General features: G+C 40.2%; 3 protein-coding genes across 4 annotated transcripts; 2 read left to right on the top strand and 1 right to left on the bottom strand.

Moving 5' to 3' along the window:
* The first annotated feature begins 442 nt into the window (after window positions 1–442).
* LOC136430084 (juvenile hormone acid O-methyltransferase-like) lies at window positions 443–2,893 on the top strand. Of its 2 annotated transcripts, none has more exons than XM_066420371.1 (3): window positions 443–833; window positions 1,185–1,399; window positions 1,618–2,893. In XM_066420371.1, exons 2-3 carry the CDS (start codon window positions 1,188–1,190, stop codon window positions 2,123–2,125), a joined length of 720 nt encoding a protein of 239 aa, XP_066276468.1. In that variant the 5' UTR covers window positions 443–833; window positions 1,185–1,187; the 3' UTR covers window positions 2,126–2,893. The 2 variants fall into 2 exon arrangements, with proteins under 2 accessions (XP_066276468.1, XP_066276469.1); XM_066420372.1 differs by having other exon boundaries at window positions 443–762.
* LOC136430078 (patatin-like phospholipase domain-containing protein 2) lies at window positions 2,423–12,416 on the bottom strand. Its single transcript, XM_066420364.1, has 9 exons — window positions 12,142–12,416; window positions 8,217–8,515; window positions 7,414–7,526; window positions 7,001–7,158; window positions 6,318–6,545; window positions 5,910–6,036; window positions 5,444–5,545; window positions 4,832–4,945; window positions 2,423–4,132 (listed from the first exon to the last, which is right to left on the bottom strand). Exons 1-9 carry the CDS (start codon window positions 12,299–12,301, stop codon window positions 3,736–3,738), a joined length of 1,698 nt encoding a protein of 565 aa, XP_066276461.1. The 5' UTR covers window positions 12,302–12,416; the 3' UTR covers window positions 2,423–3,735.
* A 283-nt stretch (window positions 12,417–12,699) lies between these two features.
* Window positions 12,700–25,117, top strand: LOC136430079 (protein saal1-like). Its single transcript, XM_066420365.1, has 13 exons — window positions 12,700–12,932; window positions 13,763–13,917; window positions 14,481–14,609; window positions 15,006–15,089; window positions 15,640–15,719; window positions 16,067–16,126; window positions 16,732–16,847; window positions 17,602–17,725; window positions 18,587–18,669; window positions 20,561–20,731; window positions 23,470–23,834; window positions 24,383–24,478; window positions 24,711–25,117. The coding sequence occupies exons 1-13, from the start codon at window positions 12,920–12,922 to the stop codon at window positions 24,792–24,794; spliced, it is 1,560 nt and encodes a 519-aa protein (XP_066276462.1). The 5' UTR covers window positions 12,700–12,919; the 3' UTR covers window positions 24,795–25,117.
* Window positions 25,118–25,854: the final 737 nt, after the last annotated feature.

Here is a 25,854-nt window from a genome sequence, read left to right on the forward strand (position 1 = left end):
CAAGAACTAGACTGGATTGGTCATGTTCAAGATATTTTGTGCAGGCATGGTTTCCGAAATATTTGGCTAAACCCTGCGGTTGATGCTAAACACTTTGGTAACATATTCAAAGAACGTTTAAAGCCAAGGGTACATTTCTCTCTGGTTGGCGACAAGAAATAAGGAGCTGCAATAAACTAAAAAATTATTCTCAAGTCAAAACTGACTTAACATTGGAAAAATACCTTTCATCAATTCGTAAGCAATTCATATTTCACGGAGTATGAGACCTTGTTATGTGCTGTTTTCTGATTGTTTATTGAAGTTAATTGTACCCAGTTTGCTACCGCAGTTGCCCACTGAGTCGTTTCTTTATTATGCTTGAAATTATTACCGTTTACCTGGGGATTGCTCAACGACAGACCGCAACATACTTTCATGGAGAAAACTCCACTGCGAGACCACAAGTCAAAGGTAAAAGTTCACAGCCACTACGCCGTGACGTCCGGAGAGGTTTAGGCAGTTTTATTTTCTGTCTGACACTTACGTTGACCAAAAGACCGGCATTCATGATGCATTTTGTCAAACGTCGTATGAAATTGAGTTCTTGGCGACGGCGTTACTTACTGGACCGCGGAGTGATTATCACGCTTTGCGAATAGAAGTGGCAATCGATTTCAAGTTAGTACGTCGGGCTAGGTCAGGTACACTTTAACTTCAGTCGTCGTCGTCATTTGTGGGCCGCCCTGTTTCCTGACTGTTTATGCGGAGCCAGGCTATAAAGTTAGTCCGTGACTCCGGTTTGTTTTCTTGTGGAAAACATCACTGATGAATTACACGGAGCATTTCAGGAGGTAATACCTCCTTGCGTCTAGTGACAGTTACAGCTGCGCAATGCTTTAATTAATGTGTTTCTCAGCCAGTATCAAGCGTATGATATAGTAAAAGCTTTCTCCTATCAACTTAATAACCAGCTGTAACCACCTGCGATTGAGTGAGTTATTTTCCGTGTGTTATTGTCTCAGGTAACGTTACCAGTTAAACTGAAATGACATATGTTAATGTCAAGCTGTCACCTTTTGATTTGTTACAATTTGAGAAGTGAAGACCAATAGACGGCTGAGCTTGAATGCGTGCGGTGTGATCGAACGGTGCACTTTCCAAACATTTTGTTTTAGGTTACTTCTTTATCTAATCATGCACAGAAAATGGACATTACAAATCTCAAGAACTATTCTGATCAGAAGCGCTATGTTGCTGCGAGTTTCGGGATGCAGGCGCTGCAGCAGTACATGAGGTTTGAGGAAGGCGACACCGTGCTGGATGCGGGGTGCGGCACGGGGGAGATGTGCAGTTACATCTCCAAACAGCCAGGGGTCGCCTCGGTGGTGGGATTTGACCTGTCACCAGATTTCATCAGGTAATTGTAGATTTTTGACAGACTGTTATGAAGGACAAAAAATGACGTTGAATGTGCTGTGTACCCATCAAATGACCAATCATTTTATTTTATCTTATTCCAATGACATCCAATTTTTGGCACTCCCATAATAGTAAAACCAACTTCTGAATGAGGCAATAAAATGACATTGATTGAGATATGATGATCCATCACAGACAAGTTGTTGTTTTCTGCAGTTACGCCCAGCTGCACAACTCTGCCAAAAATGTACTCTACCACGTGGCCGACACCTCGGATGCATCCACTATCAAGCCAGAGTGGCAAGGTGCTTTCAGCAAGGTGGTCTGTCTGTTTGTCCTACACTGGATCCGTGACAAAGTTTCTGCACTGAAAGTGTTACACTCTTGTCTAAAGGTTGGTGGGGAGATCTTGCTCGTCTGTCCTACAGACAAAACCAAGGTGTACCGAAGTCAGGTTTTGATGGCTTCCCACCCAAAGTGGGGACCATACGCTAAAGATTTCGTCGCTAGTATATTAATGCCGTGGCCTTCGAGAGATCTCGCCAACCAAAGCCACAGTAGTCACCTTCTGGAGGAGAGTGGTTTTGATGTCATTGCCTGTCATGTTGGGAACTATCAGTATTGCTTCGACTCCAGAGACAAGCTCAGAGACTATCTCCGGCTCATTTCACCATATCTGTGCTCCATACCCGAAGACAAACGAGGAATTCCTTCAAGACCTTGAAAAGATGGCACAAGACTGTCATGTGATAGCTGGGGACGAACTTCTCACAAGAAATGATGACTATCTAGTAGTTCGCGCTCGAAAGCTTTGAATTTCAATTCCATTGGGATATATTTGTAAGTGCTCGTGTTCTGAATATGGGGTGACTGGACTAAATACAGCCTTTCCTGAGTTATAACAACATTTAATTCAGATAAACATATTAATTGTAAATGTAATCACAATCTGTTGCATTATAAAATGTACTTGCAAGAGACAGCGCTTGGTTTAGATAAAGTGAGAAAAGAACAGATTACATCTGATTCAATATCTTTAATATGCAATTGCCACCTTGTGAGTTTGGCACATTACACTGTGCCATAGAATATTTGTACATGGAAAAATAGATTAACATATTGCAAATGCAATTAAGATACCTCAAAGAATCAGAGAGAAACGTACTGCTTAAAGTATCTACTTGTGATGTTTCTTAAGTGCTTTGGACTTAAGAATTGCTATATGGTACCCTTTCAAACATTGCTTTTTACTTAAAAATTTGCTATTGATGATTGCATATTGCATATACAACAGTGTGCCTTTTTTTCTTGGAAGCCTGTCTCATTAATTATGCTTAACTTTGAATGTTCTTATCCATTGCAACTTTGAAAATTGGCTGTTACTTTATACTGCAGCTGATATTTTCTTCAAATTTTTTTATGGCAATGATCCACATGTTATTTGGTATTCCATTGGTAAATATCTCTTACAATAAAAGCATGTAAGGAGCCACATGTTTGTTTGTCTGTTATGCAACAGTTTTGAAATGTGTGAGGTCATTACATATGGAGGTAACTAAAAGACAGGTTAGTTAATAAGCATTGATACATGTCCAGCTGTAGCTAAATGTGACATTTACTAACATAACATAATTCCATCAGCTGAGGGTACATAATTCTGCCACCCTGAAAAGATACTTCCAAACAGATCTTCAACCCAAGGTTCCCCTGTATAATAGTAATACACTCCAGGACCTGTATATCTAAACTGTGATCTAGAGATCTATCAAACCCACTGTTTTAGAGTGGCAGATTTATGTAACCCTGCAGATTAATATCAATGGAGGTTATATAATACTAGTACCCAATTAAGTTTGCTGTAAGTTTATACTGGTCCACAAATCCACATTCTTAATGAGAAGTAGTTCAGTTAAAAGTCAAAACTGTGCAAGAAAACCACTCAGGGCACTTATCTGTTTTGAGGTAGCAAAATATATTTTGCAAGTTACAGACAAAAGATTTTGTCTTGATCCTAATCTACAATGTATTTTTCTCTGGTGTTTTTCAGGAATGCTCTGTTAACCACAGTTCTTACAAACTTTGCAGTAAACTGTGGTGAAATCAACTAACGTGAAACATGGACACAATACCTGAATGACAAATTAGTATTTGCATTGTACCATTTTTTTATTTATCTACAATCAATTTGGCATCAAAACTAAGATATCTATCTAGTGAGAAGATATATGCATTATGTACAAAAATTTGTTCTTTTTTGCACATTTTGAATGGCTAAAAGACAGCGTAACTCCTATTCATGGATTTTCTGAAGGTTAGCTGGAAGAAAAAAATGTCTTAAAGTTTGGAACTGAAGGACACTTCTGTGGAATCTGCCAAGCTAGCGATACCCTCATCTTCCGACATGCTTGCTTCCAGTTCTTCGCAGTCCTCTCGGTTACTGTCGATCATCTTGCAATAGTGAGAGGCAACCACGGCATCTATCCAGTCCAACCTGTGTAAGATGTAGTCCTGTGTTTCCACATAACCCATGAGAGAGTCTAAGTCCTCTGTACCAGACCATGGTTCGCTGTAGTCCAGAGTGTCATCCAATTCCAAGTAGAAGTGAGGCCGGTGCCTGAACATTGGTTTGTCACTTTGCACAACTATGTCTTCAGGGTATTCTAGGGATAAAGGGGAAGATTTGGCCATGTTTTTTCCAAGTTGTGTGGAGTCAGTAGAAAGCAGCCCTCTCCTGTAACCAGAATAAAGTGAGATAATGTTTACACATATCTAACAGTACTATCTTGGTGTGGTAAGTACATGTACATAATAAAGCTCCAGATACAAACACTCCATATTTACATTGCTTACTGAAGAAGAATGAAATTTAGTCTTGGATTACTGAATTTTAACCTCAGACTTTTCAAACGCCCGTCCGACGTTTTTTGTCAAGGAGGAGATAAACACATAACATTATCTCCTCATTGACAAAAAACATCAGATGGTCATTTGAAATGTCTGAGATTAAAATTCAGTAGTAAAGACTCAATTTCATTCTTCTTCACGTGACCTGGATGACTAATATTCACAAACGTATTACGTTGCTACTGTGTTGTGTATGAAAAGTAGGTTAAAGGTTAAAACATTCAGTACCTTAAACCAAAGGGAAAGGAAAACAATTTTGCAGAATATGGCATAGTAACAACAAATTGAAAGATTAAGACAAAGGACTAGGAAGCACACATTTTAATCACTGTTAGAAACTATGTAGTATCTTGGAATCTATTTATGCACACAGCCACACATACATGTAACAATTTCCTCTCAGTCTCATGAAGATTGGTCTACAAGCAGAAGCTAACTGTAATATTCTTCAAAATGAAACAAAGGGATAGGAAAACATCCCTGGATTGAAATATCCTGGATATTACATTGAAAACATGGATATTACCTTGAAATGACCCCTCTTCTCTCCAGTTCATCCAGGAGTTTTTGCAGTAAGGCGACGAGTCTGCAGTCCTTGAGTTGCTGACTGTAGGTGGACTTTGCCCCCCACTCCACCACCCTACATGAAAACAATATGGCTGACGGGTCAAGGTGCAATCTGGGTCACAGGTCACATATTTCAGTTGTAATAGCAGTTATCATATCAAGTAACTGCTGTCCTTACAGTTACCATTTTGCTTGTCTTATAGCCTATGTTTACACAATCTCTCGCTGGCCGAGGTTAATGACTTCCTCTAGGGGGTGGTAATAGTTGGGCCAATTGCTAGGAGGCTAGCCTGTCTCCCAATCAAGGTAAACCATAAACAAGTTGTTAGCTAGTTACAAACATGTATCTTCATACAGTGCAGTTACATATCACCATCATGCATCATGCAAAGGAAAGGCATTCATTCATCCATTTATTGACATTATACTAATATCAGATTGTTGTCATTGTAAACTGTTTTTCTAAATAGGAAGCTATTCTAATAGTGTTTAGAAGAATCTGGAAAGAAACATGTACATGTACCATTCAAAAAGACCTCATCTAAAGCAAAAATAGACTGATCCCACACACCTGTCCTTCAGCTGGCCGGCATGTCTCCCCATCTGTGATTCCAGGTGTTTCAACAGCTTCCTCAGGTAGTAGGCTGTCTCTTCAGGTGCCCACTCAGCAAACCTACATGTAGGGTTGAATCAAGTCTAGTAAGACGTCTGTAAAACTTCATACAGTGTTTCCCATCTACAGTGACATGTAAGTACACACATACTAGTAGTCTTTACACTTGTGCTTGAGAAACAATGATGCAAAAGAAAGTTGTGAACACATGTAAGAGCCACGTAATAGCTGATCCATATCATAAATTCATATTCAAGAGATATCTAATTGTCACAATACCTTGTTCAAAATATATGTGTATTCCAATATCATACACAGAAGTAGTTTTCTGATATTTGCTATGACAAACAAATGGAGAAAACAATTTTTTCCATTCAACACACTACAACACATGTACAGGCAATGGGTGAAACTATGTCCTTACCTGAGTGTGTAGTTGAAGGCTGTCTCAAATGGTAGGATATAAGGAAGAGTAACCAGAGACACAAAGCTGGCTGTGTAGCTGTTCAGAATACTCTGTAGTATACCCTTCTGATTGGCCTCCTGGAAAACTAAACATGAACACAATGCAGCATTAGGACTTATAATTAGAACAACATTCTGTAAAAGACTGGCTAGAACAAAGCATTTCTTATGATCACAAAATAACAATACAAGCTGCTATTGTGCCAAATAACTTTTACATTGTCAAGAATGCAAGCCCTCAAAAAGTCTACTACTTTGAATGTGCAACATTTACTTAGACTTTGTCAATCTAAAGCCCCCATTACACCACAAGACAAGACAAGACACTAGACAACACTACACAAACCCTCCAAGTGCCAGTACCTACCATCTAAAACTTGTGTTGGAAGTGTCTGCTTGTTTGCATGGTGGATTTCTGACTTGCACTCTGAACACTCCTCTTTTTCCTCTGCGGCGGTTTCTTCAAGGCCAATCTCAACAAACACGTCCGCGTTGCTATCATCGCTACATTCGCTGGTTGACCTCGCCGCGTCGTAGTTGAAGGCTTCGCTCATAGACCTGACACTGCTGACATGCTTCATACAGCCTATCAGATCTGCAACACAGGAAAAGTGTACAGACATTTTGAGTAAAGAAATAAATGAAGATTTGTCAATGAAGTTTAGACATCCAGGTAACAAGGCATGCCAAAAGATAGTTACTCAAGCAACTGGGTAAAATTTTAAAACAGTCAGATGTTTCATACAGCATCCGCTATCTTTCGTCAGGGACTGAAGAAAAGAACTGGAGAACCAGGTTTTACATGTATACCAAAACTCTGAATTGATATGTCAATGAGGTGAAGACAATTTAGAATGGTTCAATAGAAGACTAAGTCAAGGCAAGGTTGTATGCTATTAAGTCAATTGGCGTTCATCAATTTAATGAAGATGAAGTTTTAAAACTACAAAGCTATGAAGGTTTGAAGTAACCAATGGGGAGGGTAAGTGCTTTACGGATATACAAATACATATTCACAGCCATTACATAAAACATATATAGACTTCTCACCATTTTCGCGTAGAAAACGGAGGGCATCGTTGAACCCCTGCCGGCAGATTTCCTGCAGAACCTCGGGATCCGGTGGGAAGAAGGCGATGGCCATGCGCCACATGTTTGTGGTGGTGAACTGGATACTGGTGTTGGTCATGGAGAAGTTCAACAAATTGCTGTAGGGAAGAAAAATAGAAAAAGAAATGTGAGAAAAGGTAATAAAACATAACCTGAAGTTGTCTACAACATGGCCGAGTTGGTTAATAAAAAAAAAAAACATCCACACAATTATAGAACATGTTTTGAATTTGCTAATTATAACCGTGTCAACGGGAATTTTTCTTTCATACAGTACAAATGCCCTGCAGCTCTTGAATCTTCTCTAACTTGAACATGTGTTAGCTACAAGGGTTTCACTTATGTCCCCTTACTTGGATAGTTTGTCCATCGGGCAGATGTCTGCCTCTCCTGAGAAGGGTGACACTGTGATGGTGTTCTTGCCAAGGTGTGGACAGTTGTTACTCAGGCCTCCGTCCACATATCTCTGAAATATGAAAATAAATTTAAAGTACTTTTAACATTAACAACATTTCTCTCCCTTTTTCTTAGCTGTTGTCTAAAGAACTGAAATGTATTTCTGTATTCACTTGAAAGTTCATCTGTGTTGGTAGAAGTCATTCTGTATCAAAGTCAAACTACAATTTCCAACACAAGTTTTTGAACTTACTCAAATTTTTGACTGATCAAAATCTTATCAAGGAATGAGCAAGAGGAATAAAAGAAGCCATCTACATGTACATCAGGGCTTTACAATCCAGACTTTCTGCAACATATGATCCACTGAGACTTTCTGCAACATATGATCCACTGAGACTTTCTGCAACATATGATCCACTGAGACTTTCTGCAACATATGATCCACTGCTCACCGAGTCACGTGTCCTATCTGCATAACGTGACGTCACAGACTGAGACAGTGGATTGCTCATCCCTTGATAAGGACTGGAACTGAGCAGTCGACAATTTCCTTGAGTCCAAATACTTGTGTTGGAAATTGTAGTTAAACTTTGATACAGAATATTTCTGTATGGTAACTATACCAACACATAGTTGCTTGAAAAACTACTGAAGTAGGGCTTTCAAAAGATCACTTTTGAGGTTCAACATGATGAAAACTGTTACTGTAATAGGATGTATTCTTATAATCTAGAGATTGATACATGTTAAAACCTACCGTTCCCTTGAACATTGGTGGTACCAGCCCACAGTACACAGGTACAAAAGCTGAACAGATCAAGGCCTGGATCAGCTCTTCCCTGGTGTCAAACTGGTCCAGGATGACGTTCTGTCCATCGCACACTCTGGTGACGGAAAGACAGAGCCGTCCGGACGCGATCTCGTGTGCGTTGGGAGGGAAGATATGCCGCATGCCCTCCCGGAGGGTTTTCACGAGGCGGAAGCTGGGGTGCATGGGACCGAGACGACGCTTTCTCGCCTGCGTGGCCAGTCTGAGAACCGAGTCTGTACACTCTCCTGAGGAAAGAAAAGGAAATCATCAGATTTATGGTGCTACTACGTGTACCGAAGCAATGGCCTAAGTAATGGGTAGAGTGTTTGCTTTGCACACGGTAGGTTGTGAGTTCGATCCCCGGCTGGGTCAAACCAAAGACTCTAAAAATGGTACATTATACTGCTTTCTCTGCTTAGCACACAACATTTGGAAAAAGAGTATGGGAGTTAAACACACATCACTACCAGCAGACTAGCCCCCTGCTGTAGTGACTTGCACAAATGTGTGGCCTAAGGGCTACAAAAAATGGAGATGGGTGCCACCCCTATGTGTCTTATCAAGATGTCTGGGATACTTTAACTTTAAGTTTAACATGTACTTGTGCTCACAACATCACAACATGGACTTTCTTTGTTTTAGGTCTTTCCCATAATCTATCAAATCAGTGAAAGAAAAACAATACCCCAGTATGTTGGCTTGAATTACACAAACAGTTAAACCTTAAATCCTTGTTGTTTTCAAGGATATGCATACAATCTATTTCACATCCATACTAGTACATTTGCATGTCTCCAATTTTCTTGGCCTTTTGGAAGAAGTAGCCTTTTACTGTCAATGTTGACATTGATTTTTCAGGTGTTTTGATGTTTCTTGATAATGCGGTTACCTCTTCAACTCTAACTTAAAACAACCACAAATTTATGCTTGTCCTCTCTTCTGCCCGCCGACTCCATTCTTTCAACCATGAACTTAAAGGCAGCGCAAAGGCGCAAACACTCCATTTCATTTTTCCTACCGCGAAATCAAATCTCTGCAAACATAAATGCATTCAGTAATTGACGTGGAATGTAAATAAAAAACTTTTGACCAAGCATTTCTGTCAATACACTGCCAGGTGCTTAACCTCTAAACGGTAATATGCCATGTTGGTAACTTCTGAATATGCAAATCAAAGCATACATACATGTGCAAGCAGTAAATACACTCACTCAAGCATATAAGACCTAAGAATTAATATTTTTCTCCCATCACACGTACAGATATCATGCAATCACTGAAATCCAGAAGTTATGCACTTCTCTTGTTTTATTGGACTTGCTTTTCTAAAAGCGTGCGACATCTGAATAAGATAGTCACATGGACAGAGCAATTAGCCTAGCTGGCGCCCTATTCAGTTTACCAGGCTGTCATATTTTCTCTCTAATGGCTAATAATATCTTACGGGAGCATCTGTCTGTGACTGTGTGAGCGTGAGAGCCCCGTAAACTAAATAGGGAGGCACCCAGGCTAGACAGAGCAAGCCTTAATTTGAGCGGGGGTCTGATTGACCCAGATATAAACACAACTGGGTTCAGCCATCCCCATGGCCTGACATGTGCAGCCCATGGACCTATCTCCTTACAGGCTTGGGCTACTAGTATTCCACCTGTCTTGAAATGGGGATGACAAGCTTTTGATAACAATACTCGGCATAGCTGTTGAACATTTACTAGTAGCAACCTGACGTACAATTGTAAGTATAATCATTTTGGAAAGAAGTCAGCTTTTGAAAAAAGCATAATTGAATATAATAGTATCCATATTTTTCTGAAAGGGAACTAGTCAATGGTAAAGTGCTACAACTAGGTCAGTGGGGTCAATGACCCTTAGGTTGTTTGGGTTACAATATTGGTGTATGTAGCCTGTATCATGTCTTCATGACAATGGCATACTAGTAGTCTTGGTCAGTACCCCCCCCCCCCCAAAGAATTTGTAGAACTAGTGTAAGCTACACATGGATTTTAGGAAAGTTAAGTGGGATTCTTTAGGTCACTGACACCTATTTGATTTGTTTGATTGTAAGCACTCATATAGGCCATATTCATAGGATTAGGATTGGGATACTTTTTGTCAATGACCCCTATAAGCTGATTTGTTTCATAGCAAGCATAAGCTAACGCCGCTTGATAGTGGAATACTTTTGGTCATCAGTAACCTCCCGGTCTTGAAGTTGGACTGGTCTGCTCTTTACCTTAAAATGGGTTACTTTCAGTCGATGACCCTCTAGTTGGCCTTGGACTGTCTGTAACAGTACTAACACTAGTGTACTAAGTGTGTGCTGTATACAAAAGTAGGGTACGTACCAACTGAGACAACGGGATACTGTGAAACTATTCTATTAACATAACTTGGATTGCATGGTATCTTGCCATGACATGGATTGGGTGATTTAGGAAAAATGTAAGTGCCTTTATCTATAAAACTACGGGACTTCAAATATGCAATGTGATACATGTCACGTGTTGAATGATTGTATTGCCTCATTCAGTCATTGAGGCTCAATTATGACCTAGATAACACACTAGGAAAGTAGAACAGCTGATGCAATAAGTATAGAGCAAGAAAATCCATGTTAGCCTCAATTTTATGACTGTTCTGGATGGAATTACTTGTCATTTTCTATCATATCCTAAACAAAAGAAACTCTCAGTCAGTCATGCAGTCATCTTGTGTTATGTGAGAACTGCAACTGTAATGATAACATCGACATTACACTGTGGGTCTCGCTTTCTATGGTGAGGCGAATTAAAAATGTTAGAAAAAAGAATGTTGTGACCAGGGATTGAACAAACGGCCTTCTGAATGCAAGGCTTGTGAGCCGACTACTTAGCCTGGAATCCATACCATCGGGGGCTCCTCGATATCTCTACGGCACTGGGAGTAACCCCCGCCCGCTCAGACAGCTTACTAGTAGTCCGCTCTGGGTGTGTTTACGGCCTTGGTTTAGATTACGTCGTAGGGCGGCTGGGAAAGTAGGGTGGCAAGTAGTGGTAGCGGTAGGAAGGCTATCAGAAACGGTCTAATAAAGCAAACTGGGCCTGGTAAAAACCCCTAAGCCGACTCCTAGAGACTGGGACCACAGGCTACTGACTACTAATAAAGTACTATACCTTTTGAGCTACATGTATTGCACCGATTCTTAAGAAACTTTACTGATTCAAACCAAGGAGGTATACTTACAGGGAGACTCTATAATTTATAATATAAGTTGAAGTACAACCTCCTTGTTCAAATGTATCCCTTTGCTTCCTGTCAATAACAATAAGAGTTTTCTTGGCACTATTTGGTGGGATGATTTAGCCATGCACTTTATAGATTGCTACTACCTCTCAACTCAATGTTTCAAAACAGTGGCCATCTGGCACATGGCACAATGCGAGTCCAGGGCTGCCAGCTAGACAAACTGGAGACAAGCGTATGTACATGCATGCCACGTCAAATCATGAATTTCAAACCTATTGTTTTCCCAATGGCAAAGGTATTTCCATATTCATGGTTGTCTTATCCTCCTTCTTGTATGTACAAAGGATCTCAGACAGCTGATATGAATACCTTCAGCTTTGCTTATCCATGCAAGTTCCCTTACTTACTTCCGCAAACCATGACTTCAAAATATAGATGATAGAACATCTGAATCAGAAACGTTACGTTTTCAAAATTTTCAACATAATGTTTACGTTTGTTTTGAGAACTTGGGAACTTCTGTTGGATTGAAATTGAACGAAGTTTGATTTTACTTTGTAGTTATTGATAACACCACATCCTAAGGATATTAAGTGATATACGATTGAGGACTTACAGAGAGACCTTAGGAATAGTTTGGACTTACTGAGATCGCAACCGAAGAGTAGCATGGCAGCGCTCATCGCGCCGGCGGAGGCACCTCCCAACTTCTGCAGCTGGAGGTTGGGTGCGTGCTGCATGATACAGGACGCCACTCCCACATGGTACATCCCCAGAAAACCGCATCCTGAGAAGGAAATGTTCATCTTGTCGGCTCGGGAAGGGAACCCCTGCACCGGGAACACCGACTGACACAGCCAGAAAACTGGGACAAACTGTGTCAGATTCCTTTCGCCATCTTTGTTGCCATCTCGGTCATGTGTCACGCAGCCTATTCCATTCTGAAAGTAGGTAATCCCATTATTTAAGCAAGATGATTGCAATAAAAATGCTATGTAAATTGATATTTTTATGATCATAAATTATTCAATACTAATATTAATATAGTAATTGATGAAATTTTATTGATATATGTTCTGTTTTTGCGTAAAATAGAATTGAAGAATTTACCTATATTGATAAAGTGGTATTACCCAAATCGTTCGACAACACCTTTTACCTCTGATTGGTCACACCCAGTCCCAAGCCCCCGTTATGTGCCCTCTGATTGGTTTATCTGTTTATTTATTTTTTGTGTGTGACCCTGCATAAATTTACATAGATAAGGCAGCAAACTTTATTTATGTAAACAACAACAACTCAGACCTGGGAACGAGGCATGGCCGCGTGCTGAGGCCCCCCTCCCCCTTGTCAAGTCCTTTTGCAAGGAAATGTTCTCATCAGTGGTGATTGTTGGACAATAATCGGTGCTGCAAGACTCTAAAATGTCTAGTGAAGGTAAACACAATATTTACACATCGTAAAGAAGAGAGGAAGAGAGCTTTTCTGGACGAAAAATTGTGTATGGAATATGGATCCAAATGTTGACTAAATTTTCTGGGTAGCTCCTTTTGACAAAAATTACATGGGTGTGCGTGCTGTTTAATTTTCTTTCGTAATTCGATATTGATTGTTGTTGGTGTAAACAAGGAGGTTTGGTGTAACAATTCAGTGCTACCACCATGGAAGGGCTTCATACATGTATGGCATGAAGATGATGATGATGATCATCATCATCAACAGAAGGACGTTCACGGTTCTACGTACGCATGTGCAAGGTCAGAAGTGAAGGTCCCTTTCTTGTGTATTGACCATGCAGTCCAAATCCTGTCAGTGATTTGCATAGCAATATTAAATTTGTTTTGTTTATGTTTTATGGGACTTCACCTTTGACCTTGCACTTGCTTACTTTGAATCATATGCTGTATTTGTTTATATCTCACTAATCAATGCTTTCAACATTTCTTTACCTCTCCAAACATTGTGAGTTGATTATGAACTTTGGCTTCATTTCAACTGGTTGGATAAGTTCGTAAGTTTTAGTTACTGTAAATGCAAAAATGTTAGCGGTGGTTTTATGCTCGCGGTTTTCGTGATGAACTCTTAACTGCGAACTTAAAACCGATGTGAAAAGCCGTTCCATTGTGTGACTGTAGGGCTACTTAATTGTTTCAAACGCGAACTCAAAACCACCACGAACACTCCATTTTGTCCCTACCACGAAATCAAATCCATGCAAACCTTTCTGCATTTATAACTTACTCTATTAACTTTCCCACCTTCTCCAGACAACTCGCCGTCCCCACGGAGGATCCCAACCAGGAACCCCTCCCCGCCCCCTGCAGAGATGTTAGGAGAGGGCGTGGATCTCCATGCCGACAACATCGGAGACACGGCGTACAGCAAACACTGGTTCTTCACCACGTTGATGAACCTTATTCAGGTCAGAACTGATGTTTGAACCTTTGTTTATTCATGAGAAGCTCAAGTCGGCATGCAGGCCGCTTTTCATTAGCCTGATTTCAATCAAGCCTCCTGTAACGGCTTGCCGCCCTGTAACCGCCTTGGAGGGGACAGAAACCCCCGGACAACTGGAGTTTGTGTTATACAGACTAGCTTTTCATTAGCCTCTACCAGGCTCCTCGACTCCCTGGGAAAATAGTAGAAATTGGCCAAATAGTATGCTAAGGGTGTCTGCTGCGGAGAGAGCGTCCAATATGCCAGCTAGAGGCCGCAAACTGTAACTTCTATAGTGGACAAACTTCTCTGGTATGTTAGCCCTCTATTTGGCCAATTTCTACAATTTTTCAAGGGACCTGGTAGAGGCTAGCTTTTCATTGAGGTCGATGTGGATTGACTTACATGATGGATTTTCCTCTCGCTCCTATTGTATGCTTGATCACGAACTGCAAGGAGAGCGAGGGAAAAGCTTAGCTAGGATGATAGCCAAACGCACAGTAACCATAAACAATATGCAAATTTGTGCCCCTCTTTTTTGTTCTACAGGAAGTAGAGAAGAAAGAGCAGACTGAAGTCAGGAGAGGAGGAGAAGAGGAAGCAGTGGCTGCTGGGATTGATATTGATGAGGAGCTGGAGAATGAGCTATGCAAACTGTGGGACATGTCCATTAACAAAGTAGGGGGCAAAATTTTAAAAGTAGTTGCATATACAGCTTTCATTCCGCTATTTAAAGTGCTAAACATTGTTCTCCCCAGAAATTTAGAGGTAGCCACGCTGTAGAAGGGTGTATAGCACCCTATGTCAATTTTCGTAGCTTTGTAAATGGCTGAAATTGCATATCAGGGTAGTCTGACAGTAGGCAACTCTTGGAAAAGACTGATGTTCATGTACAATGTGTTTGCTTACCTGGCTAATGTCACAAGTCATAAGCCAGAAGTGGTCCTTGTGGCCTTGCACTATACAAACTCATACTGATAGATGTATCAAGGACATGGTACATTTGTTAATTATGTTGTTTGATGGAATGCTGAAATAGTGCTTCTAGAACCTGACTTACATTTTTATATACAGGATGTTGGACGTTTCCTGCAAGAATTCCATGCAGTAGATATCCTTATGGGAGTCATCAACAAGTCTCGAGCTCCCAGAGTCACGGTGAGTATATGATGTGTACCTGGGGAAGTTACACACTGAGCAAAAAAATGCAAGCAAATCTGCCTTCTGTTTTAGCAAAATAAGTTTTTCTGTTAGTATGCAACTAAATAGCAATATGTACTTGTTTATCTCAATGTTGTGGAAGTGTACCAGTTATGCATGAAAAATGCATGAAAATAATGTTTTTGGTTGCGTGTGTCTGTTTGTGTGTGAACACAATAACTCAAGAATGCCTTAGTGGATTGTCTTAATATTTGGTATGTGGGTAGGTCTTTATGAGACCCCAAACTGATTAGATCTCAATCCCTCTAGGGGCATGTTATGGTATTGCAGAGGAACTTCAGGTTTTGATATCTCATGTTCTGGACACGCTATGGTCATTTTGGGTGATAAATGGCCCTTGTCCATTTATATTCAGGGTTCAAGTTGAATGTTGCTGTAAGGCAGAACTGCACCATTCCCATCAAGATATGAATAACGTCTTTGATAAAAAAAACGAAGGTGAAGACATTATCATCAATATGACTATTTTTGTTTATTCTTCCACAAGGAAATCTGTGTTGGGATCCTGGGCAACATGGCGTGCTGTGATGAAATCTGTAAGGACATCAGTAACAATGAAAAACTAGTGTAAGTACAACATACATTACATCTAACTAGATCACTTCTCTATGTCCCTGTGTTTTTCCTCAGCCTGAACATATACTGCCAGAAAGAATGTGAAATGAAATATGTAATGCCATTTAAACTAAGAAGTAACCATCAAGGTAAAAGAGCTGTCATCTGCTGTAAAAATTACACATTAAGCAGATAAAATACCGGGTTCTAAGTTACCAAGGCACCATGGACTTGAGCAGGTGGAAATACTTCATGTATTTATCTCATTTTATTCTATTGTACTACATGTATTACATGTGTATGTAGTTATGATGATGTATACTCAATGGTACCATTTCTTCCTTGTTTCCTGTATCCAGAGATGTTATCCTAGGTTTGCTGGAAGACCCTGATGCCCCCACTCTCGTAGAAACAACAAGGTTTGTTTTACGTCTTTATTCTTTCAGATTTTGCTGTTCTCACCTTTATAACTACATGTGCCCTGCTTCATTTGTGTAGTAAGTCCATGTTTATTTGATTAGATGGATGACATCCTTGCGCGCATCAATTTTCATCCATTTAAAGTCAAAGAGGCAGATGTGAAAGAAAAATGAATAATCTATTATCCGGTATACCATACTTTGTGTGTTAAGTTTTGTTAATCCTTCCTGACCATGTAGATTTCATAATGAAGGCAACATTTTGTGTCAAACTTTTTTTATTTATTTGCACGCTCGCATCAGTTTTGGGGTTCTCAGAGGATGTCATCAAATCAACATGTCCTAATGCTAGAGGTGTACTTTCAAGACTTGCTTGTCTCTAGCTCTAAACATAACACACGGTGACTCTATATTGATTATACATATATAAGTGATATGTTAAACTCAACATGTTGAATTATCCATATACATGTATTTGTACATAGGTTAATTCTTTTGTATCCACTTGTTTTTTTTTTTTCATGTATAGTTGTAGAAGACCTTACGAAAGTCGCTGTACTTTTGTTGTGTCAATAAAGATTGTTTATATCTCTGCATTACTTCAGATTGATCCACACCTGTGTTTCCAACAAAGACGTCAGAACTAACTGGCTGACCCCCATGAAGAGGGATAGTACAGTCTACACTGCCATTCTGTTCATGCTACAGAGTTCCACCAATGGTGAGGTCTTCTTTGGAAAATCAGTGACTGTCTGAATTATTACATTCTTCTTCCGCTTTGTCTTATGTTTTTCAACAACAGATACTCTGTGTAATAACCAGTTTAGTATATTACTATGTTATAGTATACCTATTATATTGGTTAATGTAGAACAGAGTATATTGCTATTGTTTTACTTACATTAGAAGAAATCTGCATGTGCCTAGAACATGTATATGGTTTATGTATTGTAGTAAAATAGTTATCTTTAAGCTGCTGAACTTCAAGCTGTCTAATAGGCTATATTTTACAACTGATTTCTAATTAAGTTTTCTCTTGATACATTTGACCATGTACAGTAGTGTCTGCATGTTATAAATGTCTAGCCACATCTGGTTTAAATTCAGTAGAGCTAGCAGCCTGGGTTTGGACACATCTGGAAAAGAGTTACAGAAAGGTAAAGCCGGTAGCTCCGTGTATGCACGTAAAAGAACTCCAAATGCTTGTTGAGAAGAGTAGGGGTGGCCCAGTGTGCTTGGCCAAAAACGCAAGCCGTAGGCCTGTAGGGAAGCCGCATTACATTACTACCAGCTAGACGAAAAAGCATCATGCTTCACCTCAGTTGAGGATGACTAGTTGGGCCCTACATGGCCAAGAACTACGAGACTAAGAAAAGACTGCAGGCAGTCAAGGGAGGGCTTCCTCCTTACGAGAAATGACACCCTGGAATGATGATGATTTATGATTGATATGTATGACTTTTGTTGTTTTCCAGTTGACCTGTTACATAACCTGAGCTCCCTGCTGGACCTGGTCCTGGATGTGGATGAAGAGTTGCTGGTTGCCTGGGCGACGCCTGACTTTGTACAGGGGTTACACGAGGCCATCAAACAGACAGGGTGGGCAGTTCACTACTGTTGTGATGTATTTTTTTAGGTCATGTTGATTTAATTGTACGGATGACATCCTCTGGGGAGCCCCAAAACTGATGGGAGCGTGCAAATAAAAAAAAGGTTGAACATTAATGCCTTAACACACAGAGAATGGTATACCAATGAATGGATTCTTCATTTTTGTTCATTCACATCTTCATCTTTGACTTTGGAATTCTATGACATTAGTATCCGTTTTTTCCGAAATTTCTTTTTGCAACTCACGGCATATATTTGCTCATTTTGTAGCTGCTTTGCACGATTTACAGGATGGTCGAAAACTTTTTTTTATTTTGGGGTGAAAATTGATGCGCGCCGATGTCATCCATATAATCAAATCATCATGGCCTAAACAGCATAATTGGAGAAGATGGCTATCATGGCTTAGGAGCAAATATTGATAGCAGACCTATGGAAACAAATGTATGTCTTCTCTGTTGATTTTCTGAGAGTTACGTATTGTATTGTCTATCCCTAGATCTCTGATAGGGTCATTGGGAGTGTTGTCTAAAATGAGTACCACAGTCAAACCTGTACAAGTGACCGCCTCTACATAAAGACCACCTGTAGCTGGCCAACATGACCACTTTTTGGTGGTCCCTTATATATTTTTTCCTATTGACACAAGCAACAAGCATCTATAGCAAACACCTGTCCATATAAACCAGATTTTATTGGTTCGTCTGACTGATCTTCTCTAGCAGTTTTGACTGCATGTTGTAATAGAATGTGTTGAACATAAGCATGTGTGGTCCAAGCTTCCAGAAAAAAGATAGCTCACAATGCTATTATGTTGAAATATCTTAAAATCATATTTTTCTGCTACAGTGAAGATAAGGAGCTGACTGTAGATTCATACCTGCACTGTCTACAACTGCTGTCAACTACAGAAAACGGAGTGCAGGCTTTAGGTGGGTAAATTTGAAGCAAGTAAGTAGGTTATTGAGGACACCTAGCAATGAAGGATAGAACTGCAGCCAGGTTTCTTTACATCAGACACAGCTTTCAACCTTCTCTCTGCTGCCTAACTCTTTAACTAATAAGGAATTGGGTGACAAACTGCCACTTCAGTGTGCTATAGGTTAAATCATCGACTTTATTACATTGCCCATGAAACAATCGGCTACCGTCATGAATACAGTAGTTACATAAAATGTGTGCCAAAAAATAAAACTGTTACATCAAATGTTACAGTGAATCATGATACTATATACATCCGTGAATAGTTCCATTAGGTTGGTAAGTCACTGATTAAAAAGACTCTTTGTACACAACCAAAGGATTTATTCAAACGAACACAGTATAACTTATAAACTACGCACAAAAAGTTCGGAAACTTTACTTTGGTTGATCATATTTCCGTTGTTTCTTGATCAATTTCAATGCATTGTATATCGTTGGAAAGCCTGTGTAATTTTCTTTCCTATGATACCCAACTCATTATAATTGCAATCTCATGGAGCGAGCACCAGGCCTGCTTACGCGAGTGGGTTGTAGAAAAAAAGTGCCCAAATTTCCATGCTAGTGTCAAACAGTCAGCGCAGCGCCAAACCCATTTGTGGTGGTGTTGTCCACAACGTGAACGGAACAGTGTGTGGAGGAATGTTATGTTCACAGCTACAGATAAGAGTAGATTTATTTAGAATGTTGGATGGGTAAATGAAAGTGTGGGCAACGAGGAGAACCCTACGCTGACTGTTGCACAGATAGACAGTCGGACTGACTGATTGTTTTGTTGGAGTCAGTGCCATGTGTCATAGTGTGGGGCAGTACAACGTTAACTGCCAGAGGAAAAACCAGACTAATCATCCTATGCAACCTCGACGTGTCAAGACATAGAGACACCTTTCTCAATCCAGTCACATTTCCAAGATCCTTACTTCTGCAATATGCAAGATCTGCAAGATGATGATGCACGTCCATACAGAATGAGAGTCATTTTAAACCACCTCCAGGATGCAGGAATACAGAGGATAGAATGGCCCTTCTGCAGCCCAGATCTCAACACAATTGAACACAGTCTCAGACTCACTGATCAGCTTGGGCGAGCTGTGCATGCAAACATGATCAACAGAGCAGCACTGGTCGACCTGCGACGACTCCTTGTGGAATAATAGCCAGGGGCCGCGTAACAAAACTTGTGACAAGCATGAGGAGGATGTGCCGGGCTGTGGTGATAGTGCATGGCGTGTGTACTCAGTATTAAGCCACCTTCATCATAACCTGAGGCTCCTTTACGCATTTTTTTTTGTTTGGATGAAGAATATCCTTGGCTTTCATATTAATGTGTTTTGTTGATTCAAGTTTCATATTACCCTCGTACAAAAGCCACGTGCTACCAGCAGAAGAAAAAATTACTGAATTGAGCGTTTGACATCAGTAGGGTAATCTGGGCACTTTTTTCATGTGACCTGCTCGCATAAGCAGGTCTGGTGATCGTTGTATTAATTCACAACCATATCAAGTTTGGTAGCATGGGAAAGAAAATCACACAAGCTTTGTTATGATATATAAATCATTGAAATTGATCAAGAAACAACGGAGATATGATCGACCAAAGTTAAGTTTCCAAACTTTTTGTGCGTAGTTTATTATTAACTATAAGCCGTGACACGTACCTGTGCTGCAGTGCAATGTGAACCAGTCAGAATTGCCCTAAAGAATGTGGTAGATGGTCACGGAAACATGGACTAAATCACTTGGTTGTGTACAAAGAATCAATTTATTCGATACTACATACATTTATATATAAGTATATCCTAAACCACACATTTTAAAACCATCCAATGTGTTCCTGTCCAGTGGAGTGTACAGGTGTGTTGTTCCCGCGGCTGACAGCCCATGTGGCCAGGGTGTGTGGTGAGGACGTCATCGCGGTGGGGGGCAGGGAGAGGAGTCTGGCCTCCGCCATGTCTGTACTCAATGTGCTCTTCTCTTCAGCTGGGGAGGAAGGACTAGTTCTCCTGGAGAAAAGTGAGTTCATACTTCCCTACCTATCATCTAAAGCAAGTGAAAGGCAGTGATCTCGAACCAGTTTAACTGAAACTAACTCAATGAATAGTTGAGCTACTCTTCCACTGTTTGTGACAGAGAAGACAGACGCTATATATGGTATTTCCACGTTTATTTGTACCAGGGAAATTTTCCTAGCTCTTTTTGACAAGCACAATAAACACCATGGCTTAATGTCCTGTCCCAAAGACTGTGACTCTTTCAAGTAGGATGCATGTTGGGTAAGCTTGGTCCAGACTGAGGCATTGTCGCTAACCACTAGACTACGCATGCTACCTGTAGTTACATGAAATTCAAGAAGAAATATTTCTCCAAGCACGGCAAACATTCTCTGTGCTCGAGACTGACTAGGAATCAATACGCCAGGCAAACACCGGCAGATTTTGATATACAAACAATAGTCTCAAGATTTCATTTTTTAAAGGAAAACATTGCAATGTAGTTACTTGGTGAGATACAATGTAGGCTTTTCCACACAAAAATTTTGATGGTATATACAGTATTCCAAAAATCTCAAGCTGTGAATGTCACACCAATTAAATAGATTTCAAAGGAGCTGGATAATGCTACTTCATAAAGTAAATGGAATTATGTTTGTTTCACATTGATAAAGTAATTAAAAGCTTCTTTATTATACATATATTGTTGTATTGTCCTCATGACAGATATGAATTTATTTCAATAAAGTCAAAGAACTATTGTAACCGTACAAAGCTTGTTACTTGCAGATGGATAGGTATAGATCTTCACTGTCTTACAGTGATTGTGTTTAATGTTACTCATATTTTACATGTGATGAACATAGACATACTAGAAGTACACAATCATTTACATAGAATTGGCCATACCTACTTCTGTTCAATTTGAGGGGACGAGGTGATTTTTCTTACACATCCTCCTGAGGAGCTGGATCTTCCAACTCCTTAACCAGATGAACAGACCCTGGGTCTTCCTTCAGTGCATTTAGAAATATTTCAAATGCCTTATCACCCCTTGTCTGCAAAATCTTCAAAAACTCGTCGACCTTTTCCATCTTGCTAGTACGGCCGTCAATCCTCTCTTTCATTTCAGCGGTGATGATGTTGGCCTCCTCTAGGGCAGGTAACACTATGCCAAGGTGCAAGTCCTTCTTCAGCTGCTGCGAAGCTAGCTTCCTCCTGTGTTCATGTGTCATTGCTTTATCTGTTGAATTGGCAGGCCCTTTTTCAGGAGAAGTACCTGTTGTTACAATGGCACGAGTACTACTAGTAGTAGAATCAGTTAAGGCTTGAGCAAAGCTGCTCTTTGATTCCAGGTGGTATAACCTTTGCTGGACATTTTCACTCTCAAACTGTCGATCTCTTTGAGAAGTCTTAAACAGCTCAAACATCTGCTTCAAGTCTTTCATCTCCTGCTGCATGTCTGTTACCATTTCCTTCATGTTTTCCGATTCTTTTTGCCAAATGGACAGATCTGCTTTTAGTGATGCATTTTCTTGCCACAAGTTTGTTACGTCAGCTTCAAGTGAGACCACTCTTCGGAGGCATTCCTCCATCAAGCCTTCTGAGGCATGCATGTTTGCCAGGCTAGTCAGAGGCCTTGCTCTTTTGTTTGTTTTTGTATCCTCTACAATGGTCTTTGCTTGCTGCATCTTGATTTTGTCCTCCTGGTCGGTATTGTTATACGTGCTGTCAGAACTTCTTGTGCCCTCTCTGGGACCTTTGGGTTCACGAGATGACGGCTGAAGGCTAGCTTTTCTGAAGATTTTGAAGACGTAACTTTCGGACAGCATTTTTGTACCTGCAAAGGAGCACCGGTTTGTTTTATAACATTTGATGTTGATATATGATTGTTTATTCAAGGAGTGGTTTTGGGCCACTATGTTTGACCGCACCTTAAATTTAAACATACAATGTAATATCACAAATTCAAGGTTTACAATTTGATGATATCCCGTTACTTGCAGCATTCACCAAAAAACTAAAGTGCTGGTGTACAGATTAGTGTACCTAGTACCTTGAGATTTTTCTGCACATGTATTGATCAACACTATGTACATTGTATACATATTCAATCATGTGTTTTCCAGGTTCAAAATCAATATGTGGAGAGTCACAAAATAGCTTGCTTTGTCACTCAAAAATCTCCTGCTACTTAAAAGACTGATTTCTAGTCACTACTCCTAAATCCATAATATAACAGATATAAAGGAGGATGTACCTTGCACTTTCCTGCCCCTGAGCTCCTAAAACCCTGATTCACAGATGAACAAGTATATGTTCACCTTGTTAGTGTCAGCTAATAGAGCTGAGTAGAACTTTAACCTGACACAAAGTGCAAACTCAATGTTCAACAATAAGTCACAGAAATGATAACAATAGTTACAGCTATTCTAAATTTAGCAATGCAATAACTTAATATGTTTAATAATGATACTCAGCAAGCATAGCAATGAAAATCAGAAACAAAAGCATGATGATACTACAAAATTGGAAGTTTTACCAAGATTGCTACTCTTTTAGTTTTTTAAAAGGAGAGTAGTACTTGATGATATACTATAGTATAGTACAAATGTAATGTACTTTATAGCATGATATACATTGATAGCATACCTTAGAAATTTGGCTATGGATTCTTATTTTCAGGTCAAAGTGTTACTTTGCTATTACTGTCATGTTGCTTGATGACTTTTCTTACATCTCTTTTTTCCTTGCTTTCAGACTCCTGTTGTGTTGAGTGTGTCATGCAGCTATTTGAAGTGATACAGGAAGATCGCAGGACAAGTATGACTCTAGCTGTAGCAGGAGCAAGTCAGAAATCAACTCCAGTTTCAACCCCACGTTCCACCAGGCACAGAACTGAAGAAAAATCTGAGTCGGACGTGAACGGAACAGGCAGGAGAACTTGTGCGGAGGGCAGCCCTAGAACAGACACGAGTCAGTCTCAGGATATGGAGGCTGGCGGTTCAGAGGATTGTGGGAAATCCCAAGATGCCGTGCCAGTTGTGAGGAACTTGATGGAAGTACATATGCTGTATAGTGTGACGGTGGAATTTCTGGCAGACATTGTCAAGGCATTGCCAAAGGTACGATTGTTTAAAAAAATGCTGATGTGGAACTAAGTCATTGCAATTTCACACCAAGCCTATGATGCGAAGGTCCCAATTGCCCCGTTGCCCGTAGGAGGTGTAGTCCTGTCTGGGCCCTGAAGCCAAACATCTGTCCTGGCAGACTGCTGGGTACCAGAAAGGGACCTGCCGATGTTTGCACGATTAGCTCACAGCACCTATTTATTACTGGGTCCTGCATTGCATTTAACTCTGACTTAAAATGATTTGTTGTTCCCGCCTGGCCCAAAAATAGCCCGCCAGCCACAGGGTGCCCCACAGGGTCACGCTCGAAAGTGCAAAAAAACAGCCCGTCAACTACCCAGTGGGACCCCTTTTTACAATTGGGACCTATTAAAGCATATAAATAAAGCTTGGCAAACAAAATCAAAGACAGGATCACAGATAAAAGGATTAGCAACATTCAGGGCTGTCTGCAGTCTTCTAAAAACAAAGGGGATTATCAATGTGACAGGCAGAAAGTTGTGGTTTCTTTGTACTGTACATTTACTTGTTGTACCTTACAGGGTGAGAGCCAAGTTGCAGGATATCTGAATGGCTGTACAAGAGACCAGATAGAAAGTATGGTACTGGCACTACAGGACCACACCGATGACACACTGGTATGGTCTTCATTTCAATAACTTTTTATCATGTGTTTTTTCATGAATCATAATTTTCCTACCGACTGTCAGAAAATGCATAAAACAGTCAAAATTGTTGTTGAAAGTACATGGATTCTGTTCCCTTTTCAACTTTAGTACTTGAATTTCTTTACCAAATCAGAAAATGCAATTTACGAATAGTATGATGCATGAATGAATGCTGTTTATTTCCAACTTATTCTTCCTACAGATTCCCCACCTAGAAGAAGTTTTGTCTGGCTCTGAGGACAAGTACCCACGTTTGGCAGCTGCAATAGGAATGGATGCAAGTTAGAACACCTCTTTATACAAACTGTCTTCATAATTTTGTTTATTGTTTTGTACTTTAGTTCCATCATATTGACACTGATTCTATCCTAGTTTTGTTGAGTATTAGTTGAAATCTGTGGTATGCAGTGTTGGGATATTTTTGCATTAGTATTACTATTAAAGTATTAGTAGTAGCTTATACTTCCCTTTTGATTAGCTTTTGTACCAACAGAAGATAGACATTAAGCCTCAGCATTACTTATCGCAAGTTTCATTCAAGTCATAAATGAATCTTTCTCAAACATTCCAGTGGTGAATTGAAGAAGCATGTAAAAATTTTATACTTTTGTTTCCCTCTAGTAACTTTAATGATCATGTTTAAGAAAAGGGTTAAGGTAAGTTGTCATGTTCAATTAGACCCCGTTCACACTCATTTTTTTCAATCGCGATTGAAGTATAATCGCGATTGTTCGATCCGATCGCGATTGAACGCAAAGAAACTTTTGCGTTCACACTGCTTTTCGCCAAGTGGATTAAAGTACGCCGTGATCCGATCGCGATTGAACCACGATTGAGGCATGCTATCGGCGATCATCTGGTAAATGTTGTTGTTGTTGTTGTCCTTGTTTTGTGTCTATTTTTCCGCTAGACATTGTCACTTGGTGCGGTAAATGTCCCTCTTTCGGTGACATTTCCCCAGTTTCGCCTGCACCTCCTCTCTCCCCCAGATTGCGATGAGGACCCTGGTCTCCTCATCGCGCCATCTGCCACCAACTGAAGTTGCTGACGGAGTTTTATCCTTCTTCTTGGGCATTGTTGACGATGAAAAGTTGTTGTTGTTGTAAGAGAGCGATCTGACGTGCGGCTTGGGTTTGTTTTCCCGCGCGATGCGAACTATGACCCCACGTACCCGCATGTATGACCTCCCACCCCCGGAACCAGTCGAAATCTCCGCCGATCGCGATGGAATGAATCGTAGTTGTGTTCACACTCAAAATTTGATAGGATTGGATTGGATCCGATCACGATTAATCCAATCAAACTACCTCCGGAGGTAATTACAATCCAATCGCGATTGGATCGTT

The sequence above is a fragment of the Branchiostoma lanceolatum genome, chromosome 3 (genome assembly GCF_035083965.1).
Source record: "Branchiostoma lanceolatum isolate klBraLanc5 chromosome 3, klBraLanc5.hap2, whole genome shotgun sequence".
In the NCBI taxonomy this organism is placed as follows: Eukaryota; Metazoa; Chordata; class Leptocardii; order Amphioxiformes; family Branchiostomatidae; genus Branchiostoma; species Branchiostoma lanceolatum.

What these genes read in the sequence shown, in the direction of transcription:
- LOC136430084 (XM_066420371.1), top strand. Translation starts at nt 1,188, where the DNA reads ATGGACATTACAAATCTCAAGAACTATTCTGATCAGAAGCGCTATGTT. An exon ending in CTGTCACCAGATTTCATCAG is followed by an intron (nt 1,400 to 1,617) that starts GTAATTGTAGAT and finishes TGTTTTCTGCAG; the next exon opens with TTACGCCCAGCTGCACAACT.
- LOC136430078 (XM_066420364.1), bottom strand. Translation starts at nt 12,301, where the DNA reads ATGAACATTTCCTTCTCAGGATGCGGTTTTCTGGGGATGTACCATGTG. An exon ending in TCCAACACAAGTTTTAGATG is followed by an intron (nt 6,037 to 6,317) that starts GTAGGTACTGGC and finishes GTTCATGTTTAG; the next exon opens with TTTTCCAGGAGGCCAATCAG. An exon ending in GCCGGCCAGCTGAAGGACAG is followed by an intron (nt 4,946 to 5,443) that starts GTGTGTGGGATC and finishes GTTTTCATGTAG; the next exon opens with GGTGGTGGAGTGGGGGGCAA.
- LOC136430079 (XM_066420365.1), top strand. An exon ending in ACTCTCGTAGAAACAACAAG is followed by an intron (nt 16,127 to 16,731) that starts GTTTGTTTTACG and finishes GCATTACTTCAG; the next exon opens with ATTGATCCACACCTGTGTTT. An exon ending in GCTACAGAGTTCCACCAATG is followed by an intron (nt 16,848 to 17,601) that starts GTGAGGTCTTCT and finishes GTTGTTTTCCAG; the next exon opens with TTGACCTGTTACATAACCTG.